General features: G+C 46.9%; 10 protein-coding genes across 10 annotated transcripts; 6 read left to right on the forward strand and 4 right to left on the reverse strand.

Moving 5' to 3' along the window:
- Nucleotides 1-233: 233 nt before the first annotated feature.
- V1513DRAFT_427034 (kinase-like domain-containing protein) lies at nucleotides 234-1871 on the forward strand (the record flags this gene model as incomplete). Its single annotated transcript, XM_066896200.1, has 5 exons — nucleotides 234-470; nucleotides 528-662; nucleotides 723-752; nucleotides 803-867; nucleotides 917-1871. The coding sequence occupies 5 exons, from the start codon at nucleotides 234-236 to the stop codon at nucleotides 1869-1871; spliced, it is 1422 nt and encodes a 473-aa protein (XP_066751733.1).
- Nucleotides 1872-2068: 197 nt separating this feature from the next.
- On the reverse strand, nucleotides 2069-3148 carry V1513DRAFT_427035 (uncharacterized protein; the record flags this gene model as incomplete). The annotated part of the gene is made up of 2 exons (XM_066896201.1): nucleotides 2069-2929; nucleotides 2990-3148. The coding sequence occupies 2 exons, from the start codon at nucleotides 3146-3148 to the stop codon at nucleotides 2069-2071; spliced, it is 1020 nt and encodes a 339-aa protein (XP_066751734.1).
- A 402-nt stretch (nucleotides 3149-3550) lies between these two features.
- On the forward strand, nucleotides 3551-4042 carry V1513DRAFT_460136 (uncharacterized protein; the record flags this gene model as incomplete). The annotated part of the gene is made up of 2 exons (XM_066899815.1): nucleotides 3551-3574; nucleotides 3632-4042. 2 exons carry the CDS (start codon nucleotides 3551-3553, stop codon nucleotides 4040-4042), a joined length of 435 nt encoding a protein of 144 aa, XP_066751735.1.
- V1513DRAFT_200965 (aspartyl protease-domain-containing protein) lies at nucleotides 4032-5404 on the reverse strand. Its single transcript, XM_066894335.1, has 6 exons — nucleotides 4926-5404; nucleotides 4752-4862; nucleotides 4634-4703; nucleotides 4441-4578; nucleotides 4361-4388; nucleotides 4032-4311 (listed from the first exon to the last, which is right to left on the reverse strand). Exons 1-6 carry the CDS (start codon nucleotides 5079-5081, stop codon nucleotides 4113-4115), a joined length of 702 nt encoding a protein of 233 aa, XP_066751736.1. The 5' UTR covers nucleotides 5082-5404; the 3' UTR covers nucleotides 4032-4112.
- Nucleotides 5405-6642: 1238 nt separating this feature from the next.
- Nucleotides 6643-8928, reverse strand: V1513DRAFT_433253 (uncharacterized protein; the record flags this gene model as incomplete). The annotated part of the gene is made up of 1 exon (XM_066896437.1): nucleotides 6643-8928. One exon carries the CDS (start codon nucleotides 8926-8928, stop codon nucleotides 6643-6645), a length of 2286 nt encoding a protein of 761 aa, XP_066751737.1.
- A 1719-nt stretch (nucleotides 8929-10647) lies between these two features.
- On the forward strand, nucleotides 10648-13166 carry V1513DRAFT_450651 (glycoside hydrolase superfamily). The gene is made up of 6 exons (XM_066898843.1): nucleotides 10648-10723; nucleotides 10784-10959; nucleotides 11017-11116; nucleotides 11173-12322; nucleotides 12373-12419; nucleotides 12468-13166. The coding sequence occupies exons 2-6, from the start codon at nucleotides 10795-10797 to the stop codon at nucleotides 13073-13075; spliced, it is 2070 nt and encodes a 689-aa protein (XP_066751738.1). The 5' UTR covers nucleotides 10648-10723; nucleotides 10784-10794; the 3' UTR covers nucleotides 13076-13166.
- Nucleotides 13167-14586: 1420 nt separating this feature from the next.
- On the forward strand, nucleotides 14587-14958 carry V1513DRAFT_427039 (microsomal signal peptidase 12kDa subunit; the record flags this gene model as incomplete). Its single annotated transcript, XM_066896202.1, has 3 exons — nucleotides 14587-14625; nucleotides 14681-14740; nucleotides 14800-14958. 3 exons carry the CDS (start codon nucleotides 14587-14589, stop codon nucleotides 14956-14958), a joined length of 258 nt encoding a protein of 85 aa, XP_066751739.1.
- Nucleotides 14635-16893, forward strand: V1513DRAFT_201316 (uncharacterized protein). The gene is made up of 3 exons (XM_066894336.1): nucleotides 14635-14740; nucleotides 14800-15009; nucleotides 15061-16893. The coding sequence occupies exons 2-3, from the start codon at nucleotides 14989-14991 to the stop codon at nucleotides 16738-16740; spliced, it is 1701 nt and encodes a 566-aa protein (XP_066751740.1). The 5' UTR covers nucleotides 14635-14740; nucleotides 14800-14988; the 3' UTR covers nucleotides 16741-16893.
- V1513DRAFT_450660 (kinase-like domain-containing protein) lies at nucleotides 16799-19871 on the reverse strand. The gene is made up of 6 exons (XM_066898844.1): nucleotides 19450-19871; nucleotides 19298-19402; nucleotides 18808-19244; nucleotides 18689-18748; nucleotides 18539-18633; nucleotides 16799-18479 (listed from the first exon to the last, which is right to left on the reverse strand). The coding sequence occupies exons 1-6, from the start codon at nucleotides 19723-19725 to the stop codon at nucleotides 17047-17049; spliced, it is 2406 nt and encodes an 801-aa protein (XP_066751741.1). The 5' UTR covers nucleotides 19726-19871; the 3' UTR covers nucleotides 16799-17046.
- Nucleotides 19872-20049: 178 nt separating this feature from the next.
- Nucleotides 20050-24497, forward strand: V1513DRAFT_466136 (uncharacterized protein). The gene is made up of 6 exons (XM_066900065.1): nucleotides 20050-20301; nucleotides 20364-20425; nucleotides 20493-21012; nucleotides 21073-21457; nucleotides 21505-23955; nucleotides 24010-24497. The coding sequence occupies exons 1-6, from the start codon at nucleotides 20204-20206 to the stop codon at nucleotides 24379-24381; spliced, it is 3888 nt and encodes a 1295-aa protein (XP_066751742.1). The 5' UTR covers nucleotides 20050-20203; the 3' UTR covers nucleotides 24382-24497.
- The last annotated feature ends 115 nt before the right edge of the window (nucleotides 24498-24612 follow it).

Consider the following 24612-nt stretch of genomic DNA (forward strand, 5'->3'; position numbering starts at 1 on the left):
TGACACCTTTGATGTGACCAGTTTGATTTTAAACTCGAAAACAAACGTGGATAACCGATTTTTCGTTTTGTTTACTTCTTGATCCCCACTCATGGCCAGGCAGTTTGGAAATAATTGATATACACCTATAAAATTTTGAGCATATTTATTGGATGGTAATACAAACCTGCGTTCGGCAAATGGTTTGTGACGACCACTCACACCATCACGGATTCAATATTCTGGACATAGCCATGGCAGGCAAGCCATGGTCCTATATAGCCTCTCGTGCCGGAGCCGCAGGTCGGAAGGCCGAGTCGTCAGCACAGCATCACAGACGCATGCTATCAAAATATGACACACCACCATCATCCGACGAGCTTGATAATATCCGCACGCCATTGCGTACACGTACCAAACCTACCATTCCGGCAACGCCATCATCGTCAAAACGAAAGGGTTCGGCCTCGGGACTCAAGATCCAGAATTACGTGAGCTTAACTGGAACTAATGTGCGCGCTATAGAATATGGTTAACCTAAATGACAGATCCTTGGTCATTGTATCGGCAAAGGCGCATTTGGAGCCGTGTATACCGCTCTAAACATTTGGACTGGAGAGACTGTTGCTGCAAAGCAGATCAGTCTGTCTAACTTGCCCAAAGCGGAAATACAAAAGATCATGGTACGTGATTGAGTAATTATTTTGCAGTTGGCATAAGTTAGCTAATTAGTTCTTAAACAGCTCGAGATAGACTTACTAAGAGCTCTGGATGTAAGCGTTCCGAATTTGCGATGGTTTAATATTCTCTGACTCCTAGTTAGCACCCAAATATTGTACGATATCATGGTTTCGTTAAAACAGAAGACATTTTGTACATAATTCTGGAGTGAGTAACAAACATTATATCTTGAGCTATCCTTGTAACTCCGACTTAGGTACTGCGAGAACGGTTCACTCACATTTATCAGCAAAGACTTTGGGACAATCTCCGAACACCTCGTCGCCATTTACATAGCACAGGTCCTACAAGGCCTTGTCTATCTCCACGACCAAGGCGTGATTCACCGCGATATCAAAGGCGCAAATATCCTCACAACCAAACAAGGTATAGTAAAACTGGCTGATTTCGGCGTTGCTACTCGCGCGTCAGATGATCCGCAGGTTGTCGGCACGCCAAATTGGATGGCCCCGGAGATCATATTACTAAACGGAGCCACGTCCGCGTCTGATATTTGGAGCGTTGGGTGCACGATTATAGAACTGATAAATGCAAAGCCGCCGTATAATGAGTTAGAACAAATGCAGGCATTGTATCGGATAGTGCATGATGAGCATCCACCATTTCCTGCCGCAATCAGTCCGCTATTGCATGATTTCCTTACGCAGTGCTTTCATAAAGAACCATCTCGTCGAGCGTCTGCTCGTGATTTATTGAGGCATGCCTGGATTAGATATGCGCGGTTTCCCGATGAATCAGGCACGGTTGCGCGGCGAGGCATGCCGCCGACGCCGTCATCGTGTCGCTCAGAAGTCAGATCGCCGCGGCGTACTCAGGGCGGTGTGCAAGTGCTTGGGCAGTCGCGGCAATATCTACATCAGAATTCCGCGGCCGGTGATGATCGAGTTGCGTTGGACGAAAAACAAACTGTCTTGGAATCTAAACTGAGTCTCTACTCGGAGGAAGCGCCTCAAACTAGGACTCAAGTCGGCGATAACTGGGATGATGATTTCGAAATCAAGGATATTCCTCGCAATTTCGCGAAGAATATCACCACAAGATTCCGATTACCGACGATGTTAGTTCCCAGATTCGTCGAGTTTGACTCGGAAAATAGTAATAATTGGGATATGGATTTCGAAGGCGACTTGAAGATAAAGGTGTTGCGGTGATGCAGAGTATGAATTGGTGTCCCTTGTTTTGTAAGAATGATGCATTGTTACGATTGTGTTTGCACGTGCTTTGGAGTTTAAAAGGATTGTCTTGGTTTGTGTTATTTGTCATTTGGAGACCTTTACATTTAAGCATTACGGAGGGGGATGAGTTATCAAGTTAATTTACAATTTCACAGCCTCTATGTACACCACCGTCAACTAGTAGCATAATCCACAAACAGCAGGAAGAACGCCAAGAACAAGGACATGAAAATAATAATTTTGGAGGCAATCCGATTCCGTTTCCGCGCACTCTGCAATTGCGTATTCGCGTTCCGCACATCCCCCATGGTCTGCACGGCCTCATCATACAGCTGCTGCGTCATCTCACTCTGGTGCGCAAGATGCATCTCCAATTCTCCCTGCAGCGCCGCGATCTCATAAAGCGACTTCTCGGCTTGCTGTGTCTGTTCGAGAGTTTCTTGAAACTCGGCCAGAAGCGCTGCATTCTCCTCCTCAAGCTGCTGCAGTAATGCAGGATTCTCCTCCAACCTCGGATCTTCGCGTTTCTCGGCCTGCGCAACCATCTGGTCCATCGTAATAATGCCACTCGTCTTAACCTGCACTCCCGTCGTCCGCGTATTCAGCATACTCTTCGCTCGCTCCGTCTCCCGAGCGACACGAACTTCTTGTAACTCGGTTTGCAATTCACTTGTCTTCGTGAGCAGATAATTTAAAAACTGCGTGACACCGCGTCTATGTAATCCTAATGTTGCAATCCGCGCATCTTCTTTCGGGTCCCGGAAGAAGCGCACGAGAGGAGTAGTGTTGTCGCGCTCTTGTTGACGCTTTGATTCTACGGATTCGAGTCTGCGGACGCGGCTTAGGCATTGTTGCAGGATCATGCGGGATTCGTAATCGATTTCGTCGCGTTGGGCGTTGGTCAGTTGCCTGGTCTTTGATGCGAAGTGGGCGGCGATTGTTGGTGATGGGGAGATCGGTGCGCGGGTTGAGGTTGAGAGGTAAGATGGGCGTATGGCCAGAAGGAAGGAATATAGCGCAGAAATATGGGAGTACTATGTCATGTGTTAGCTTTTCCGCAAGCTAAATCTAATGCGTAAATAGCGGAGACAGACTATTTGCTTAGCTTCTGTGGAGTATGAATCCTCTGTTTGCTCATCCTTTGGAGACCCCTTGTCGTCAGGCAATGATGAACTGTCGAGACTGCATTGCACACCTTTCCTTTCCGCCATACCGCGGCATAATTCGTAAAACACAAAAGTTTGGTCTGTCATTGTGCCTTCTGTCGCTTAGCCAACGTTGGACCCATTAATTCCGTTGAAGGTTTGCGAGATTACCCCCCGAACGACAGTCCATCGATGACGATACTATTGGGTGCGGCTCATGTCCCATCGAACGAGTTTGACTACAGCAGTGTGTCAGTACCTACTAGCCATACATGCCCGATTGATATGTTTTTTTTTCTTTGCAGGACAGAATATCTTAAATTTGCAAGCACATATTCAGATCCGGATTTGTTTAATGCTGCTAGTTACTGACTGGCTGTTGAGTGCTTACATACCACAAGTTCTACGACTATAGGCCATGGCAAATCTTGATTCTAATAATAATACATAAGATATAAAACGAAACATGACACACAAAATATATAATAAAATGCCAAAACAATTAACGTCATGACCAACGCAAAAACAACTAATGTGCATATCTAATCCCACGCCGGCCGTCCCAAACGCTCCCGGTTTCCATCTTCTCAGTCATCTTCGAACACTAGCACACCGTACATCACTGAAACAACAAGCTCGCCGCAACCTCGACATTCCCCTCCGCCGTCCTCAACGCGCTTATGGCTTCCTCTCGGGATACTCCCAAACTTTCCAGCTTCGAAATATCCGCGTCAGGGAATTCTATCCTTTGCTGCACGGGTCGCCTGGGCACTCTATTCGCTGGGCGCGGCTGATCACCAGTGTGCATTGGTTCTTGGACCAGCGGCTGCGTTTGCGGACTGGCGGTTTGTCGAGGTGGTGGAGCCTGCGCTTCTGCCGACTCGCGTGTTTCCTGATTTTGTCTTGCTAGTTCGGCAATTTCTTCTGGCGATAGGTCTATCTGCTGGGCTTGCGATGGTAATTCTGCTTCTCCCAAAAATGGCACTTCTTCATCTCCCATGACGAGTACACCTCGCTTTAAATCGATGGTCGCTTGATGGCGTTTCAACACTACACGGCGATTAGTCAAGATCTAACCACACATAAGAAGATGGAACAAACTATCTAGGCCGAGTAATAAATCGACGTCTTTGCCCTCCATCACAGTGAAACTGCAAGGTAAGAACGCGTTGCCGATCTTCATCGGCGCACTGTGAATGCGACCCAAGATCTTTGCTGTACCGACACCTCGCGCGACGCCTTGGAAATTTCGATCTAGTAGGAACATAACACTATTTTGTCAGACAAACAGCATATTGAATTTAATGGGAAACAACATACTGGCATGCTTCGGCGCATGACGGGCTCACTAACATAAAATTAGCCATTCGTTCTTAAGGCACAGTCAATGGAAGACTTACTAATAGTAGCCTGAGCGCCTGAATCCACAAATGCCTTTATTTTATGACCATTTACTTCAACAGGAACATAAAGCATCGTTACACGGCCAAATGACTCTGGATTGTGTTCCAACGCGGCATTTAAATTCTCCATAACAGCTAGTCGAGCATGTGAGCAACAGCTATCTAGAAACACGACCAAATTTCGACGCACCCTCCTGTTGTATAAGTTCCAAGATTTTCCGCTGTGATTCTTCGTTGTAGGGATCATCGTTTAATCGTTTCTGAGAGAGTCAGCAATGGGAGTGCCTAATGTGAATGAGCAGACGTACCAGTTCTTGTCGCTTTATTTCCTCTGCATGTGATCGTGATTCTTCAATCTGTGTCAACAGTTCTCGGAATCGTGGCGGATCGGTCACTGCAGCTGCTAGATCGGGATATGTCTGAATACTTGTTAGAAAATCAGGAACGAAATAGCAATCAAGTAGTCCAGAACAGAGACCTACCTGCCGGACAAGATCGCATAGCGCTTGATCGCCTAGCATCTGTAGCCTCACTTTCTCGACATCGTTCATGATTGCGTTTTGCTCCGCCGAAACACTACCCCGCATTAACTTCATACATGAACTGAACTGAGACCGCCAGGATGAATACATACTCATTTCGCATCGGCGCGGTTTGCACAGGCGCAGGTGTCTGAACGCGCAATAAAATCATATCATATTCCTCCATCCCAAACGTTCCCAACTCGCGTTCTTCACCCTCTAATATCGCGGCTTTGTAAAACAAGACTTGTTGGTCGGTTTGCACGGTCGTGTCTGCTTCGATCACGGCGCGAAGGTCAGCGAGTGTCATACTCGGTGTGACTTCAAGAGTATAGATTTCCTCGGATGTTTCTAAAGTCACGAGTAAATGCATGGTGTCGGTAATGGATGGGGGACGAGACTGAAGATGGGACCGACACTCTCTGGCAGGATACCGATCTCGCAGCAATTTCTCCGCCCTTTCTAAAACTCAAATTACCCCAATAAATAGCAAATCACAAAGGAATATAGACAGTAAGGCGATTAACCAAGACCAGATGGGTTGGTGTTGACAACGAGGGAGAATGCTTTGAGAGGCGTAGCTGGCATATATCACTGATGGTTGGAATACATAGAAGTTGGTTGGAATCTGCCCATTGGAACCAAGGGTTGTGAACCCGCCGCACGGTGACGGGCTTAAATGTTAACGGGCAGAGGTTGGGCTGCTCGCTTTAACGGAATAGCCAATTTAGTTAATTTATACGCAGTGGACTGTTCTTGTAGAATCAAGCCAGGTGTATTCGTCTTCCCAGGTCTAAAATCTTGACTGCAGTATGAGACACGCATTGCAAGAGTTTGATATAGCTTAGAAGTATTACTGTTGCAGGTGCAGTGTTTCTTACCGGTAGCTTGTTGGTGAACCAGGTATTGCGCATTGCGCTAATACTGACAATTTGGAAGTTTGTTTCCATTTATTCATTCTTATTGATCTTTCTATTTTGCCTATAATTGTATTATATCTTTTCGAACATTCGCTTGCCACTCTTGGATAAGACGACACACGCATACTGCCTCTGTCCATCAGCCATCGTGATTCGATGGATATGATCTCCGCCGGCCGTTGCAAATCACAATTCTCATCGGGCAAAGCAAAAAATTTATTAATAGAATCTGATTAACTCCACTTGCATTCCGTCGAAACAATACAAGCTTCGATCGCAGGGCTCAGCCACGACCTGATTTACATCGCCGCATTCCAACTGCCAAACGATGAGTTTAATCGGTGCCGGCAATCCGGCTTATCGCAGCCGAACCAACCCCAGTCGGAATGTCAGGCGACATAAAACATACTGTATCGTGGGTCCACCAGACCTTATTCTTAGGTATCTAACATACTTGTTGTCCGATCCCAGGTGTTCGCTTCACAAGGGCAGGTGTCCCGCTGCTCGCGCGACCTTAGCTACTTTCGTATGCATTGTTCTTCAGTGATTATATGGCAGCTGGCTCCCGAATAGAAGATATTAACACTTTCGGAAACGGGAAAGAGGCTTGTGTATATGGCAAGGGCAGGATTGCTGTGGTTCAAAGTAAGTTAATAGTTACGACAAAGTCACGTATATAACGTTGCAACTGCGCTGCTGAGCCCAGTTCGAGCCTCTATTATTGTCTTTCCATTTCTGGTTCATAAAATACAATACAACTACATGACCTTTTCCATCCGTCCAACCAATGCAATGCTCTCCTCATACTCTTGCCATGTACCTCGCCACACTCGCCCAAGTAACTTCATACACCGTATACAAAAATCCAAATCAACTTTACTCAACCCTTCTCCCGTGCCCTCTTTCCCATTGATCGCATCTTCGCCCTTCACGACATCTTCCACAGACTTTGCGCCGATGGCCACAGCGGAGTCGTCCGGGGAAGTTAAGTCACCGAGGATCAGCTTGATACTGGGTAACTGCACTCCATCCAGTACTACTTTGGACGCAATGATAGGTATGCACAGCGACAACGAGAATCCCATGAATGGCCCCATTTTCAACGACGCGGATTCCTCGCGTCCGCCACGACACTCGACTAATGACCTCAGCATGTCAACGACTTCAAATGTTGCGTCGGTCAACGCGTTGAATGAGGATAGAACATTGGGTGTCCTTGCAGCACCTCGGACTCTGGATATTGGGTTTTCGCAGTATGTCGTGCGACCATCGTATGGCGTCGGCTCTACGACAAAGATTAGCCTGTCTCGTGCACGGCCGCGGTGGAGGAGTAATAGCGTAGTGTATAAAATCTGATGAGTAAGAAAGATCGTCATGTGGATCCTGACAGGACCTGTTCTATAGCCATCGACCTTCCTTAGCAACGTTCGTACCCTCCGGTCTGCCTCCTCAACAAAAGCGTCCTGCAAATCAAGCATCCGTGCCACGGTATCGGCGAGCAACTTCACTGCCGCGAGGCGAAAACACGCTGAATTGAATCTCCAAGTCTTCTTCTCAGCCCCCAGCACTGTGCGCTGCTTGTCGGACGCTTTCGTGCCAGAGAAGATCGTATCCGCGAACTCGTCGTACATGGAGTACTGTCCGTTCCAATCACGCAGACCGTCGGAATATGTCGCGTCGCAGGAGGGCACGTGGAGAATGCCGCAGAAAGGCGGGATATCTTGTGGCATTGACCACACTGTCGCGGTGATCACACGCAGCTCCCACGTCATGTAATATGTTCTTCTAAAAGATTCCCGTTCGAGTTCATTAGGTAACAAAACCGCGTGAGTGTGCGCGGTCGGGAGAGGGTCGGATGTCGCCTGAGCGTGGATATATCGTCCATGAGCATCGGTCTTGGTATCAATCAACTCCAAGCGATGCATCTCTATAATAGAGCTAGCATACATCAATAAATCCTTCGCACGCGCCTTCTGACCATCACACGTAGCCGAAAACGCAAGTAGTAATGCAGTCTTGAGCTTCATGATCGGATTTATGATCTGCGCGGTCCACTTCTCCGAGCGGGAAGCCCAGTACATCGGATCGATCAAGTACGGATGGATAGTGCCCATCCCGCTCGCACCTGAGATAGCATCGGCGGACGTTAGACGGCAAGAAATGGCGAACATAGCTTGCAGGATCGCTGCGTCGGTTTCGAAGTTGATGGAGTCCAAGAATTTGGATTTCGGAAGCATGAACGAGAATTCGGGATGGAAGCAGTCGTAATAAACATCGATTAGGAACATGATCAAGGGCACTGTGGGAAGGTCGAAGGATTGCAAATCTACGTCGCTCACGCGGAAGCGCGCGAGCGAGAGACGGGGCAGCGCAGGTGTCGGTAGTTGAGGCAGTATTTTGCTGCCTGGGCTCGACACGCTTGTAGTGCCTGTTCCTGAGAATCCTGGAGAGATGGCAGGCTGCATGGTGGTAGATATGGACGCCCGCGGTGAGGTAGAACTTTCCGTCGATTCGTAGTCTAATCCATAGGACAGGGATTTGTGCTGATCTCGAACGTCGTTAATCTGCTGCTGTAGCGACGCGAGAGTCTGCTGGATCGATTGTAAAACAGCAGACAGAGACTTGTCAGTTGGGCGGTTTGATGACGTCGCATCCACGACAGGAGAAGTAGGTGCAAGTGGTTGCGGTACGAACTGTGAGGCAGAGACCGGCAAGGACGTAGGGGGCTCACTAATCGTCGCGGACTGATCTCGCGATATGCTCGTACTCGACACCGGGCTTGTCTCTTTTGCATCCAACCTAAGAAGCTCGAGTGAGTCCTGTCGTTCGCGGACTGCTAAGCAATCACGTTCTTCTGTCGAGAGAGCGCGACGGCGACGTTTGCCGCCACGATGTGAAGGGACGAAGATACAGACGGCACCTAGGGTCTGGCAGTTGCAGCAGTCCTGCACGCCTTCACATTTGATTTTGCGCTCGCGGCAGGACAGACACGCCCTGCGAGACACTGTTCGGACTTTCTGGTCGCGAGGAGTAATAGAAGCCATGCTAGAAGGCTGATTAGCGGAATTTGACAATGTCCGCGAAGTATTACTGACCTCATAGCGATACTCGACAGAAGTGCTATTGTGGACTTTGTCAGAATCCGCGGAAATATATTGAAATATTACGATAACAAATGTATTTATTGGTCGAGCGATATTAGTAATCCCACAGTGGCGATGTTCCGATATTAATTCCGCTAACTAGCGTGAATTCAGAAATTATTAAGAGGTCAGGAGCCGTATTAGATTATTATTAGCAAGCATTTGCAATTATCAGACAATCAATATCGTCGGCTCAGAAGTGGAGTAGCGAGGAGCCGGAAGTGAATATGGCCTTTAACTTGGCATGGCATAGGATGAGTCTGACTATGGTTGTGTTGTTTACTTACGAGATGCACAGGCTCGAGTAGGAAGTAGTAGCAGGTGTGGAACGAAAGCCGCACTGCCATCGCTGCCGGCAATTGACGCGCCTCATGGAGAGAATTACATACACACTATCCGTGAGTCAGGTTAGTTATCTCCGCTTGCCTATTCCCACAAACATTTCGTGACTTCTCACTGCGCAAAACAACTACGCTCACAGACAGCAACCGCTGAAGACGTATGTCAGCAATTAATATGCTTTGCTGGATGTATTATTCATTTGCCGATGTGAGCGAGGTCTGGGCCTAAAAGAATACATATTCTGGGGATGCAATAACCGGCACACTCTCACAAACATTGTACAGCATACTTCTATAATTGTCGCCAAAACAGGAGACGGTTTTGATTATCCGAAGACTATGCCTAATGCGGGTTAGAGATCCGGTCGCCGGAGCCACCGAAAACGATTAGGTCAGATTAGGTTACGGCTATTCCGATGGCCGACCAACTTAGGCAACTCATCGCATTCGCCGACAACACAGTGCGAATTAAATCCTAGCTGGCAGTAGTTACGGCTTTTGAACATCTCCTGCCTAGCCACCGTCGGACTTAAGCGGGCTTCGCCGAATTTCTACTTTTAGATATGCCTAATGGAATTGACAGGCTAGATGCCATTTTATTAACGATGCCTACATCTGAGTTCAACCTTCGATATGTATCATTGCTGCGTTGACGATCAAGCATCATATATAGAGTAGAACCCCCTTTTATAAGCCAAGGCAATGTTTACGCCGTATTGTCTTAGCAATGTTATAGCTTTTTCTAACATTTTGCCCAAAACAAATCGGCTTACTGCGAAGTTATCTTGGGTTTGAAGTTAAATGGCAAGCTTCTTCACGACCTAATAACTACCAGAAAATACTCCCCTTAATTTGAACGCAGTCTCTTGTCTGTTCCGCTAATCCGCTTACTCTTCAATTTATGTTATAGTAAAATAATCATTAATTTCTGGTGGTCATTCTGTCAGGCGAATGCAAGTCTAGAAATACGCGTCTCGTGGTGTGCGATGCGGAAAAAGATAAACATCGACGTGGCTCGCACGCGCGGCCGGGGCCACGTGTAAAGAGAGGGTTAGGGTTTACAAGGCAAAAAAAGCCACCGCAGCGGAGTCGTACGAAGCCCTATGTCGTCTATATGAACTTACTGTAATCGGACCATAGGAGTCGAATCGCAGCGTTACTATCATTGGTGTTAGAGTCTTAGGGCTAATGGTGGAATTAAGCTCGACATTGGGCCACCACCCCTCAGTCATGACATCACGCGCTCTCCGGGGCAATTGTTGAGCCCGGCCTTGCCGCATTAATTAATCTCATGACTGCTGTCGATCCTCCCACTATCTGGTTTCTCGAGATTTTACTTTGACAATCGATAAAAGGTGACGTAGATATATGATATATCGAAATTGATTTACAATACTAACATATTCGAACTGTAGTATTGTACGTCATGACCTCGCACCAAGAAGACGAAATCCCCGAAGGCGCTGGCATCTTGCGGATTGATCCATGGTTGTCGCCTTTCAAGTTGGATCTTGTCAAGCGGCACAAGGTTACCGTCGACTGGATTGACCGATTAGAACGCGATGAAGGTGGTATCGTCAAATTCTCGGAGGTGAGTCGATTGCGGTTATGCGCAGATGTTGGGTTCTGCTAACTCTGGAGTTATTAGGGTTATAATTCATTTGGATTGCATGTGCTGGAGAATGGGGATATTGTTTATCGGGAATGGGCACCGAATGCGATTGATGCGTCTATTATTGGTGACTTTAGTAAGTTCGTGCATTATTGTGGCGCCGACGACAACGACAGATCCTGACATAACTAGACAACTGGAATAGGGGTCAGTACAGAATGACAAAAGACAGCTACGGCGTATGGTCGATAATATTACCGTCGAATAATGGCGTACCTCTAATCCCACATAACACAAAGATCAAGCTCGCGCTGACGCTCTCGAATGGAGCCACCGTTGACCGTTTACCAGCTTGGATCACACGCGTCACGCAGGACCTCTCAGTATCACCCGTGTACGATGCCATATTCTGGAATCCCCCGCAAAAGTACGAGTGGAAGCACGATAACGTCACGCGAGCCCAACGACACCCGCTCTCAGCGAAGATTTATGAAGCTCACGTCGGAATCTCCACTTCGGAATTGCGAGTTGGGACGTATAACGAGTTTACTCGGGACACGCTCCCGCGGATTCATAAACTCGGGTATAACGTTATCCAGCTGATGGCTGTCATGGAGCACGCATACTACGCATCATTCGGATACCAAGTCACCTCGTTCTTCGCCGTCTCATCCCGCTACGGCACTCCGGAGGATCTCAAGCATCTTATCGACGAAGCCCACAAACTAGGCATGACTGTTCTTCTCGACGTCGTGCACTCGCACGCATGCAAAAACGTCCTTGACGGTCTGAACATGTTCGACGGCACTGACTACCAGTATTTCCACGGCGGTCCAAAGGGCTACCACTCCCTGTGGGATTCCCGCCTATTCAACTACGGTAAGTACGAAGTCTTGCGCTTCCTCCTCTCGAATCTCCGCTTCTACATCGACGAATACCATTTCGACGGCTTTCGTTTCGACGGAGTGACCTCGATGATGTACACGCACCATGGCATCGGAACTGGGTTTTCAGGGGGCTATCACGAGTACTTTGGAGATAGCAATGTCGACCCGGAAGCTATGAACTATCTTATCCTCGCAAACTACATGCTCCACAAGCTAGACCCGAATATCATCACGATAGCAGAAGATGTGTCGGGCATGCCGGGACTCTGCGTGCCCATGGATCTCGGCGGCGTTGGATTCGATTATCGCCTCGCGATGGCGATTCCAGATATGTGGATCAAATTGCTGAAGGAGGTTAACGATGACAATTGGAATATGGGCAAAATTGTGTTTGAGCTCACAAATAGACGGTATAAAGAGAAGACAGTCGCCTATGCGGAGTCTCATGACCAAGCGTGAGTGTTTTTCCGTCGTCGGGTATGTTGGATTCGGCTAATGTAAATAGACTCGTCGGAGACAAAACCGTTGCCTTTTGGCTGATGGATAAAGAGAGTATGTAACACTGTAATTTCTTACGGCTTGAACGAACTGACAAACCAGTGTACACGAACATGTCCGACCTCTCCGCACTTACACCAATAATCGACCGTGGACTCGCGCTGCACAAAGTTATCCGTCTCATTACGCACGCGCTCGGCGGCGAAGCCTATCTTAATTTCGAAGGCAACGAGTTCGGGCACCCGGAGTGGCTTGACTTTCCGCGGGACGGCAACGGAAATAGCTTTTGGTATGCAAGACGTCAGTGGAACGTTCTTGATGATAATCTGTTGCGATATAAGTATCTCAATGAATTCGATTCCGCTATGCAGCACACTGAAGAGAAGTACGGTTGGTTGCGATCCGAGCCTGCGTATGTGTCGCTTAAGCATGAGGGCGACAAGATGATTGTCTTTGAGCGTGCCGGTCTGCTTTTCATTTTCAACTTACACCCTACACAATCCTATGCTGATTACCGTGTCGGTGTGCAAATTCCGGGACAATACCGAATTGTCTTGGACTCGGATGAACAGAAGTTTGGCGGACATGCGCGGATTGATCATGAGAAGAGCAAGTTTTTTACGACACCATTTGCGTGGAATGGACGTGATAACTTTCTTCAGGTGTATATCCCGAGTCGCGTTGCTTTAGTGTTGGCAAAGGTTGATTAAGACAGAGTGGTTTAGAATGTAGAAGGTTTTAAACTTCATTTTTGATAGTGCGGACTAGTTTTGCAAGAATACATTGGTCATTTTTGAGTAACTCTAAGCTATATCGTAATGGTGTGATCCCACTGCCTCAACTCCATTCTCCAGCAATCTTCACCCTTCTCAACCGCGTCCAAGAAATTGAACATACGCAATACCATCAGCTTTGTGGGGTCTATGTCGAGGGAAACTAAGCGCAAAGTCCATTGTGACTGTATACGTAATGCGATTTCGATAGTTGTCAGATCAGGAACTGTCGGTATCGATGGTCACCGTAAGTCGAGCTTAAGCGAGATTCAGGGGGGTCATTATTATCGTTTAAGCTGCGGACGTCGTCAGTCGCATCTCCAGTGAACGATGTACGAATGTCCAACGGAATATAATACGGACGAAATTGATTGATCTCGGGAGCAATCGCATTACGTAGAATGTTGAGTGAATATTTGTTTATAAATAGGAGGGATTCGTCAGATGCTTAACTCATGGGAGCAGTTTGGATGTTGAGAGTAGGCTGTATAGTCCCTACCTTCGCGCTGGTGCATTATTAGATATCGGAGTGTATGCCATACGTGGATACACGAGGTGGTCTATCGCGGTGAATTCACCAGACGACGGCTTGGTTATGGTATAAGGAGATTTAGGAGAAATTATCGTCCCGATCTCTACAGCGAGATCGTAAACAGAATGACTTTGTGTATCATATCTGAGATTGAGTTCGTCCAAGAAGAGTAGTGTGATTTTATTAAATTTTTTGTCTGTTATCGAATGCTGAATGCTGAATCACCTAGTGTGAATTATATTGTTGGTAAAATGATTTGGAATACAAAGAAAGTCTAAATTTACCCCAATCAAATTTACCCTATTTTGCCGAGAACTCTCAAGGGCAACCAACGCACGATTCACTGAGAATCGGGGTTCGTCCTGAACAGGCAATCTTTCCGGCAACTTCTCGCACTGGGACAACTCGATATTTGCAATGAAAATGTTGTAAATCTAGCTTTAACTGATTGGCTAGAGTATACGCTAAAAGATAACGCATTTACCATGCTGCAGAAATGGGGGGGGAAACCTTTTGCAGGTGTGGGGCCTCTGCTGTCCGGGGGATATTGCCGGGTGGGGGTAGAATCCGGCGGAGCCGCGTTTGTTGCCGCTATTTTTGTTCATCAACCACGAATGCTGTGTACAGCTTATTATGATCAACGATGACTGCCTTTATATGTAATAAATCTTTTATATGGCAAATATTTAATTAAAATTATAGTGGTGGATTTACGGATCAATACTACGTTTGTTCGAAATGGCTTGTGTGACATTCACGTAGCTTATAATTCCGGTAACATGGTTACTTGGGTTAGGGTATGTCTCGGTGTCTCCTTCACCATCACTACCAAGTTCAGTTCGGAGCCGCCAACAAACGTCGCTAAAGCATAAGGATTTATACAGTACAAGCAGCAGCAAAAGCGCAAGGTCTCCTCATGTCCGATTTCCAGACTCTTTTACTTGAAGGTCCAATTGTAAGAGTGTCCTACATATTGTATTATTCCAAGTATACAAACTGACAACGGATAGGATTTTGTTGGACAGCAATTGACCGATTCCATTACTTTCTACTTGGTCTCGATTGCTGGTGTAAGTGAACTTGGCTGTTAGTAGGGCATCGATAATCGACTGACGTTTGTCTTTGACAGGCTGTTGCATTTCTTGTGGGAATTATTGCTGGCGATATTTCGTTGACTGCCTATACTTCCGCCCTGATTTTTACTGCTGGATTCGTGATTGTTGTCTTTCCTTGGCCTTTTTATAAACGACATCCATTGAAGTGGTTACCTCCTACAACACAGAATTAGACGAAATCTCGCAGTTGCTACGACCATAATATGAGTGATGACTTGTTTTTGGTAAGTGATGTACGTGATTGTGGAGTGTATATCCTTCATTGACACTATCAGGGATTCGATCTCTCAACACAGCAGATCAAAGTCATTGCAATCAACTCAAAACTTGAGCCAGTACTGCAAGAATATGTCGAATTTGATGTAGATACTCCAGAGTACAAGACTCAAAAGGGTGTCTACACCAACCCTAAGCTAAACGAAGTATATGCCCCAGTGGCTATGTGGATCAAGGCGTTCGACATTTTACTGGGAAAGATGCAGGCCGCTGGCTTGAATTTTGCGAAAGTAAAAAGTATCTCTGGTGCCGGACAGCAGCATGGCTCGGTTTTCTGGTCAACGGAGGCCGAACGCTTGTTAGCATCGTTGAATCCCGATCAGCCGCTCGAGCCTCAGTTGAGTCCAAAAGCGTTTTCGCATGACATGAGTCCCAATTGGCAAGACCATAGTACTGCAGAGCAGTGCGACTATTTAGAGCAGAGGGCAAGTGGCGCTGAAATTCTTGCTCAAATTACGGGATCCAAGACCCATCACAGGTTCACAGGACCACAAATAATGCGGGTTCGTCATCGCCATCCCAGAAGATATGAGGAGACTGCCCGGATATCACTGGTTTCAAGTTTCTTTGCGTCGTTACTCCTTGGTTCTATTGCTCCTCTCGATGTCAGTGATGTCTGTGGTATGAATCTTTGGGATATTCCCAATGAAAAGTTTGACGAGGACATCATTCAGCTTGTTGCTGGTGGCGGCGAGGACGAGAAAAACGAGCTTCTACGTAAACTGGGCAAGGTCGAGCCAGACGGAGGAAAGAACCTGGGTCCTATTAATGACTATTATGTTAAGCGATATGGTTTTTCAAAGGATTGCGCAATTACCCCTATCACCGGTGACAATCCAGCTACTATTCTCGCTCTACCTCTCAGGCCGCTCGATGTTATTGTCTCTCTGGGCACGTCCACTACTCTACTTGTATCCACCCCGGTCTACAAGACTTCGCCGTCCTATCACATGTTCTCCCATCCGACAAGCAAAGGGCTTTACATGGGTATGCTGTGTTACTGCAACGGCTCCCTTGCACGTGAGAAGGTTCGAGACGAAATTAACGCCGTCAAGCCGTCCTCTGACGCGAGCGACATTTGGGCTTCTTTCAACGAAGCCGCTCTGTCGGTTCCCCCACTAGGAACAACAGCTGAAGGCCAGAAGAAACTCGGAATTTATTTTCCTCTGCCGGAGATTGTTCCAGACTGTAAAGCTGGCACCTGGCGCTTTATATCCGATGAGACCGGTCTACACGATGCTCGTAATGAGTGGGATATCCCACTCGCGGATGCCCGCGCAATCTTGGAGAGTCAGAACTTAAGTATGCGACTACGTGCGGGTCCGTTGTTGTCGTCAACAGGTCAACCTAGACGCGTATACGTTGTTGGTGGCGGATCACGAAATCATGCTATATGCCAGGTCACGGGCGAGGTTCTTGGTCCCAGCGAAGGCGTGTTTCGTCTGGAACTGAGCAATGCATGTGCATTGGGATCGGCATACAAGGCATTGTGGGCGGTTCAGAGGAAGGTCATTCAACCAGGCGTGTATGAAAGCTTTGAAGATTTCTTGAGTGAAAGATGGGATGAGAAAACTATGATTAACAGCGTTGATGTGGGCTATAGAATGGGAGTGTGGGAGAAGTATGGCGAAGCTTTGGAGGCGTTCGATGAGGCTGAGAAGTTCGCTGCTAATTCTTAGGTGTTAGATATTATGGTATGAATGTATGTTTTTCGTTTTGTCATCAGCATTTTAAATATATGAATTGTATTGATAAACATTTTGATTAAGGCGAATATGTACTAGACCCATCGTGGGATATTGACAATTTTGTAACTACACTGAAAAGAAACACATTCAGACCACATGCATGACGCCAGTATAACCTATGCAACATAAAACAAACATAAAACTTGCATTCATACGTCCATCTTCGGATCAGTATGATATAACTCCAGAGGTAATAATACAAATAATGCAAATGTCGTAATCGTCACCATAGTGGATTTAGATCTCGGATTGAGCTCCTGCAGTGGAAACGCGTGTATGCCATCCAACTAATGTAATCCGGATGAACTCCAAGCGTTGCAGAAGGTGATCTTTGTCGTGTGAGGTGCCTGCAGACATTTTCTCGAGCTTGCTAAGTTTCTTTGCACGATGCACCATCTGCGTTAATGGCAGTTCAGTCGAATTCCTACCTGCATCAATGTACTTAGCCCGGCGACCGGCATCGCCAATGACGATTTTATGGTGATCGTTAAAGTTAAACTGAATCTCGCCCGTGCTCAGTCTGAACATGATCGCTTGTTTGGTTCGGAGGTAATCCGTGATGTACGTCAGCTTGCCGTCAGAATTGAGCCTTGCGTCCTCATGTCCAACTACCGGCTCTGGAATATATAAGTGCTCCATCATGTACTCTCTAAAATGCTTCACCAAGTACAATTTCTTCGTCAAAAACTGAGGCGCTTCGTCTAGCGTATACGTCGCCTGTTCCGCCCATGGTTTATTCGAGTCAGTAATGTAATCAAAATTTTTAACGCTGGCGGACAATACGACCGATGTTGTATCGTTGAAATAAACACCGGAACACCCGTCTGCAAGTTGATAACCCATGCCGTATTTGTTTGAGTAGTCCACCCATTGGCTAACAAATCCGCGAATTGCTTTGCCGGTATTGGTGCTCTCGACCATACTCTTACCGGTGAGTCCCCGTGTAATGTTCTCAATTGTTTCTCGGAGAAGATAGACCGACTCTTTTGGAGACACATCGGTGGGAAGTCGATGAGATAATCCGGATGCCACCACATTCTTGTCGAGTGCTCGAAGTGGAGGCTTGCTCGGACTCTCCTTGAATTTCGAAACAATAGCGGTAAGCTTGCGAGTCACGGCTTGCTTCGGTGGCTCAGACTGGTCTTTGTCACCCAGCCGTCTCGCTCTTCCGAGAATGGGATAATTATTGTTGGTGTATGGCAGTGGTGGGGCAACAGGCTTATTAATTGGAAGATCGGCGAGCGGTTTAGACCGGGACGAGCGTAAAGTCATCTTAGCTGTTTTTTGTTCATATTCATTGGCCACGTTTGCTACAAGCTGTCTGATATTCGTAGTAGACACCTTTGGTGATAAACACTCTGGCAGAATTTTTGTCGTGTTCCTAGGTCTAGCATTCATGTCTGAAGTGAGTGCAGAATTGGCTGGGTCGTGGGCATCGACGTTGAGAAGCGAGATGGGACTGCCTGCACCCTTAGAAACAAGACCGCCGTTGCCTGAACCAGGACCGATACCAGCAGCGGCAGTGAGTTTGAGGTAATTGCGTCTCGATAGCGAAGGCGTGAGATTTTTCCAGTGTGGTACTCCTTCGAGGCAAGTAGACGGTAAGTGAGACGGCATCTCTCCATGAAAGAAAGGGTGATCTGCAATTTGATCGAGCGAAGGCCGAGCGTCTGGAGTCATTGGATTAGCAACAACCGGTACTTAATCTAAATTTGTACAAAATGCATACTTGGATCCTTGTTGAGTAACGATTGTATTAGATCCTTGGCCTCTGGCGAGATCTTGATATCGTCTGGAAACTCGTATTCAATAGCTTTGATTTTCCTTGAAGCCTAGTTAGTATCCGCACAATCGCTACGACGTATATCTTGATACGTACTTGTAGATCAGGTTAACCTCCTTGGATTGAAACGGTGGCTTGCCAATCAGCATGGCATATCTAAGTAATTTCGTCAGAACTAAGGGCAAGAAATGCGCTCCAGTTCTCGTGCTGCTTACAATATGATGCCGACAGACCACAGGTCCACCTCAAAACTATGTCCATCTTCCTTGCCAAACAAAACTTCTGGGGCAATGTAATTCGGAGTACCGCATATGGTCTTCTTCCTGTCTGTATCCGACAGCAAGAGTGCAGCCAACCCAAAGTCGCCAATTTTAATATTCATGTCGTGATCAAGAAAGATGTTCCCTAGTTTCAAATCGCGATGGATAACTCGTCGCCCGTGCATGTATTTGACGGCTCCCAGAATCTGGATCAGAAAGTATCTCGCTTCTTGCTCTGTGAATCGCTTCCTTCGCCGATGCATATCCATAAGCGTCTTATTTGAACACACTTCCAGAAGAATGTAGACATTTACGTCGTCCTCGAAGCATTCCACAAACTTCACTATGTTGGGATGATCCATGCTTTGGTGCACCTTAATCTCGCCCAGAAGCTGATATACCAAGTTAGAAGCTATCAATCCACTGAATTCTTTTGACTACGCACCTTAGCTCTGGTTTTGGCGGAAGTCAGAGAGGCCTTAGCGATTGTCTTCGCCGCGTATACATTAAGGTTCTGATCCTGAATTTGAAAGCACCGAGCAAATCCACCCTAGATTTAATTAGCGTAACTCACTATGCATCTAATCTGCAGCTCACTTCGCCTAGAAATATACCGCGATGAAATTGTGCGCCATTGTTCTTGCTTCGAATAGTTGTTGGCGGCGTTTTGCAGAGGGAAGATGGTTTTTCCTTCGACTTAGCCGTCTTCTGCTTCGGCTCCTCTTGGTGCTCTTCTTTAGGCTTTGATGCTAATTCGCATCCGTGTAAAATCCGTGGCCCTGGCGGAACAGCTCGGCCAGACTTGTATGCGTTATTTTCATAAAATTCCATGAGGAGCAATGGCTGAGCAGTGGGCTGGTGCGAGAGAGCCATTCATAAGACTTTTTCCTTCGCAGCTTACAACTTAACTGCCAAATATGCGCGGTACGCAAATGCAAACCTGTAACAAGAGATTAGGGAGCTTACGGCCGAGATGTGTAAAAATAGTGGCCGTTCGTGTGCCGTATGGCTGGTTGGAATCGAAAGCTACTTGTCGACGAATTAGGATCGCATGTTTACCAGAAATCTTAGGGTTTGTTGTTATGGCAACAGCGCCGCACTGCTTCGCAAAAGACAATGCGGCATAATCGTCGGACTTGTTGCGAGAGTTGTGCGCCGAACGGGATCTTGCTAACTTATTCAATCTTGAGCCGGCCGTCGAGCTCTCACTTCCATGGATCTTACTTCCTACAATTCCACTTTCTATCTTGTCAGTCAGCAAAGCAGCTAAAAGCAGCCCGCACTTTTGGAGTCATTATCAGTGTACTGTGTCTTTTTACCCTTAATTTAAGGAATACTGTCTATTGCCGTGATGGCTGGTCAAGAACCGTGGCATCCATCCGGCCAGGAAAACGGGCAGGGTCTGCCCCAGTCGCTTCCTCCTCCACCCCACGCGCGACAACCGTTCCAGTATGTTTTAATATCATGTATCTGTTTTTGAAGCACTGCAGAGCTAACACTTTGCTTTCCAGATCGCAGCAAACTGGACACCCTGTACTGCCTCCGCCATCTGCATTGGGCTCTGGCGGAAATAGTAAGTATCCTTGTAGTTCATATGATCTTATTGGAATCTTGAAGTTAATGGAAACTCATTTCGTCAGGGAGCCAAGGGTACTATCCTTCTCTTCCATCCATATCAGGTTTGGGAAATTCGGGTCCGCAACATTCTGGGTACAGCTTGCCGTCTATGTCTACTACGCCGTCGACGCAGATAAATCATCCCAGCCAGTCGCCCTCTATGTCGCAGACACCGCTGCCATCACTTTCTTCCTCTGTGGTAGTCCAGCAACCGATGATGGCGTCTCCCCCGTCTACGAATGCTTCCGCTCTGGTGACGCAGCAACAGCAGCCGCCAGGCCAACCGCAGCCTCTCTCGGTACCATCGCCAATCACGCAGCATCAAGCTGCAGCAGCATTGCCGATAACTCAAGGGCCTCCTGCTGGCCAAAATCTTTTGTCGGCTGCATCAGCAGGATCCACTGCTCAACAGATTGCCGCTTATCGCCCATTAAACGTTAAGGACGCCCTGTCCTACCTTGACCAAGTCAAGGTGCAGTTCCAAAATCAACCCGATGTTTACAACAGATTTCTGGATATTATGAAAGATTTCAAGAGTCAAAGGTGAGTTGAAGATTTTTTGGTGGTTGTAATGGTTGGTTTTCCGGCTAACTAAGCAAATAGCATTGACACGCCTGGTGTGATTGACCGAGTGTCGACTTTGTTCAGTGGACATCCAAACTTGATTCAAGGATTCAATACGTTTTTACCACCGGGATACCGAATTGAGTGTTCTTCTGACCCTAGCGACCCAAATCCTATCAGGGTCACAACGCCCATGGGTACAACCACACGTCCAGATGGTCAACTCCCGGCGTATGACCAGAGTAGGTCCTGGCAGAGTGAATCATATCCGTATAGTGCAGATACCCATGCGGCTGGGAACAATTCGATGTCGCAATTGCAGGCTGTTGCCAACGGCTCCCGCCAGGCATCACAAACAGAGCAGAAGAGGCTCGGCGGCCCGGTTGAGTTCAATCATGCAATTAGCTATGTCAACAAGATCAAAGTATGTCCCGCAGTCATTGATTAAGAACAAATACTAATGCATTCTAGAATCGCTTTGCGTCGCAACCCGACATATACAAAAATTTCTTAGAGATCCTTCAGACCTACCAGCGCGAACAAAAACCAATTGCAGATGTTTATGCTCAAGTCACCATGTTATTCAGAGATGCGCCTGACCTACTGGACGACTTCAAGCAATTTTTGCCCGAGGCTGCGCATCAGCGATCCGTGTCGTCACCAGACAGTGGTGTCTACCAGCCAGTTACTCGTCTTCCACCGGTTGGTAACTTTGCACCACCTAGTGTCCCGAAGGAAAAGAAAAAGCGAAGCGCCCAATCAGCTATGGTTGACGCCAGCCAAGGTCCAATAAGTGCATCAGCGCAGAGTGTACCTAATGTCGATATTCCGGCGGCGGCGTCGAGTCTGCGGAGCACAGGTGGCAAGAAGGTAAAGCTTACCCCTAAGCCTGATGTGCACGCAATCAGCCCAACCCTTACCCCTATGATTCCGGAACCCTTACCTCCTCCCGATCGACAGTATCCTTCGGCCGAAGAGCTCGCGTTCTTTGATCGAGTCAAAAAGTTTATCGGGAATAAGCAGACTTATAACGAGTTCTTGAAGCTATTGAATTTGTTCTCACAGGATATCATTGATAGAAACTTGTTGATTGAGAAGGCGGAGGCGTACATTGGCGGAAACAAGGACCTGATCGAATGGTTCAAGCGATGTGTTAACTACGACAGTGGTACTCTTAGCATTGAAAATATTCCTTACAAGAAGCACCAGCTTGAACTGTCACTTTGCAAGTCATATGGTCCTAGTTACAGGTTACTTCCTAAATCTGAGACTCACCAGCCATGCTCGGGTCGCGACGAGATGTGTTGGGAAGTTTTGAATGACGAGTGGGTAAGCCATCCTACTTGGGCTTCCGAAGATTCGGGCTTTGTTGCACACAGAAAGAATCAGTTTGAAGAAGTCCTTCATCGGATAGAAGAGGAACGCCATGAATACGATCACAATGTCGAGGGAAACCTGCGAACGATCCAGATTCTTGAGCCAATAGCAAATAGAATTGCCAATATGGCTCCTGAGGAGAAAGCTGATTTCAGGCTGGCCCCTGGATTGGGCCACTCGTCTAAGTCCATCTATCAGCGAATTGTTAGGAAGGTGTACGATAGAGAACGTGGACAAGAAGTTATTGATGCTCTTCATGAGAACCCCGGAGTTGCTGTTCCGATAGTGTTGAAGCGTCTGAAACAGAAGGATGAGGAGTGGAAGAGAGCCCAACGTGAGTGGAATAAGGTCTGGCGGGAAACTGAGGCGAGAGTTTTCTACAAGTCCCTAGATCATCAGGGCTTGACATTTAAGCAGGCGGACAAGAAAACTCTGACAACGAAGTTCTTGGTGAACGAAATTGATATGATTAAGAAGGAGCAATTGAACAAGAGACTAAATCCATTGACTCCTGGGCCGAAGTATCAGATGCAGTGCAATTTTGAGAACTCTGACACCATTAACGATGTTATCCGACTGCTTAATTGCCATCTTGAACATTCCACTACATTTTCTAGCAATGATCGGGAAAAGATGGATGGTTTTGTTAAGGCGTTCATTCCGCTCTTCTTTGGTATTCCTCTACCTGAGTCCGTACAGCAGACTCCAGACGAAAGTCAAACAAATTCAGGGGATGAGGATACCGATGGTTCAAGCTTAGCAATTAAGCGTTCACGACCAGTTAAGGACGGCGACCTGTTACGTGATGTTCTTAAGAAAACGCGGCACGGACGGTCTAAACTCAGCAAAGACGAGGATAATAGCCGAGAAGCAACGCCAGAAGTTTCCACAGATGCTACTCCTTGTCCAGAGGGTCCTGATGAATTGCAAATTCCTGAAGCTGCTGAAAAGGCACAGATTTGGATACAGCATGTGACGAAAGAGCAACATCCGGATGGCTTGGACGGCCCTAATCCTGACAGCAAGCGAACAAAATTCAATCTTTTTGCAAATACGACTATATACTGCTTTTTCAGGCTATTCTATATTCTCTACAAGCGTTTGGAAGAAGTCAAGGATCTTGAGCCTGAAGTGTCTGCTGATATTTCATCGCGGAAGTCTGTAGAGTTTGCCAAGGAGCTCGGAATTGTTTCTAGCAAGATCCAGGATATGGGCCTAGCTTTCACAGGCGAGAGCTGTTACGGCCAGATTTTGGATATGTGTGAGAAGCTAATTGAAGGAGATCTTGAACATCAGTGGTTTGAGGAGTCTCTGCGACAGGCATATCGTAATCGGGCCTTCCGGATATACACGGTCGACAAGGTTGTGCAGGCCATTGCCAAGCATGTCCACAGTATCATTTCTGACGCCAAATGTTCCGAGATAATTATGTTGTATGATAGGGATCGTCATCTACCCAAGACCGCACCACGTGAGCAAATTGTTTACAGACTTCAGGTGCAAACGATCTTGGGTTCAGACGAAAATATCTTCCGATTAGAGCTAGTACGTCTACCTGTTGTAATCTAACTTGGCTTCTATTAATGCTAATTTGCGCAGAATGAGTCCGCTTCAGCACTGTCGATTCAGCTTATCGACCAAGATGATCTCACTCTCAATGATGCTGCATCGGCAGATGAGAAGTGGAAGTATTATTTGACTTCATTTGTTATGTCGGCGCCCACGGAAGGCGTCCCGGTCAGCAAAGTCCGCATGCCATTTTTGCGTCGACATATTCCGCAAGATGACGTTGAAAGCGATGACAACTCGGAATCTGGATGGAAGCCGAAGACGTATTCGAAGAGTGGTTTGCGTGTGCGCATATGTATGAACACCTATAAAATGTTTTTCGAAGAGAATTCTGAAGACGTGTTTGTGCGTTTGGGATTAAAGCCGTATAAAAAGCTGCCCTGGAAGATCGATAACATATAATGGATTTAATCAGTGAGTACGGAGTAAATTGTTTGAATAGTTATCCGATGTATTGTATTTTAGATGCCGTTTATGTTCAATATAATTTATGGTTGTGAACAGAGATATGACCGTTACAATTAATTTGTCGCGGATAACAATATAACATATTGTTGGCAGTTAGTAATATATTATGCGGTAGCCAAGGCTAAAATTCAGCTGCGGCGTGGTCAACCCACACGGTTAACTCAA

This window comes from Lipomyces chichibuensis, assembly GCF_038497645.1.
Source record: "Lipomyces chichibuensis strain CBS 12929 unplaced genomic scaffold V1513scaffold_36, whole genome shotgun sequence".
Classification (NCBI taxonomy): Eukaryota; Fungi; Ascomycota; class Lipomycetes; order Lipomycetales; family Lipomycetaceae; genus Lipomyces; species Lipomyces chichibuensis.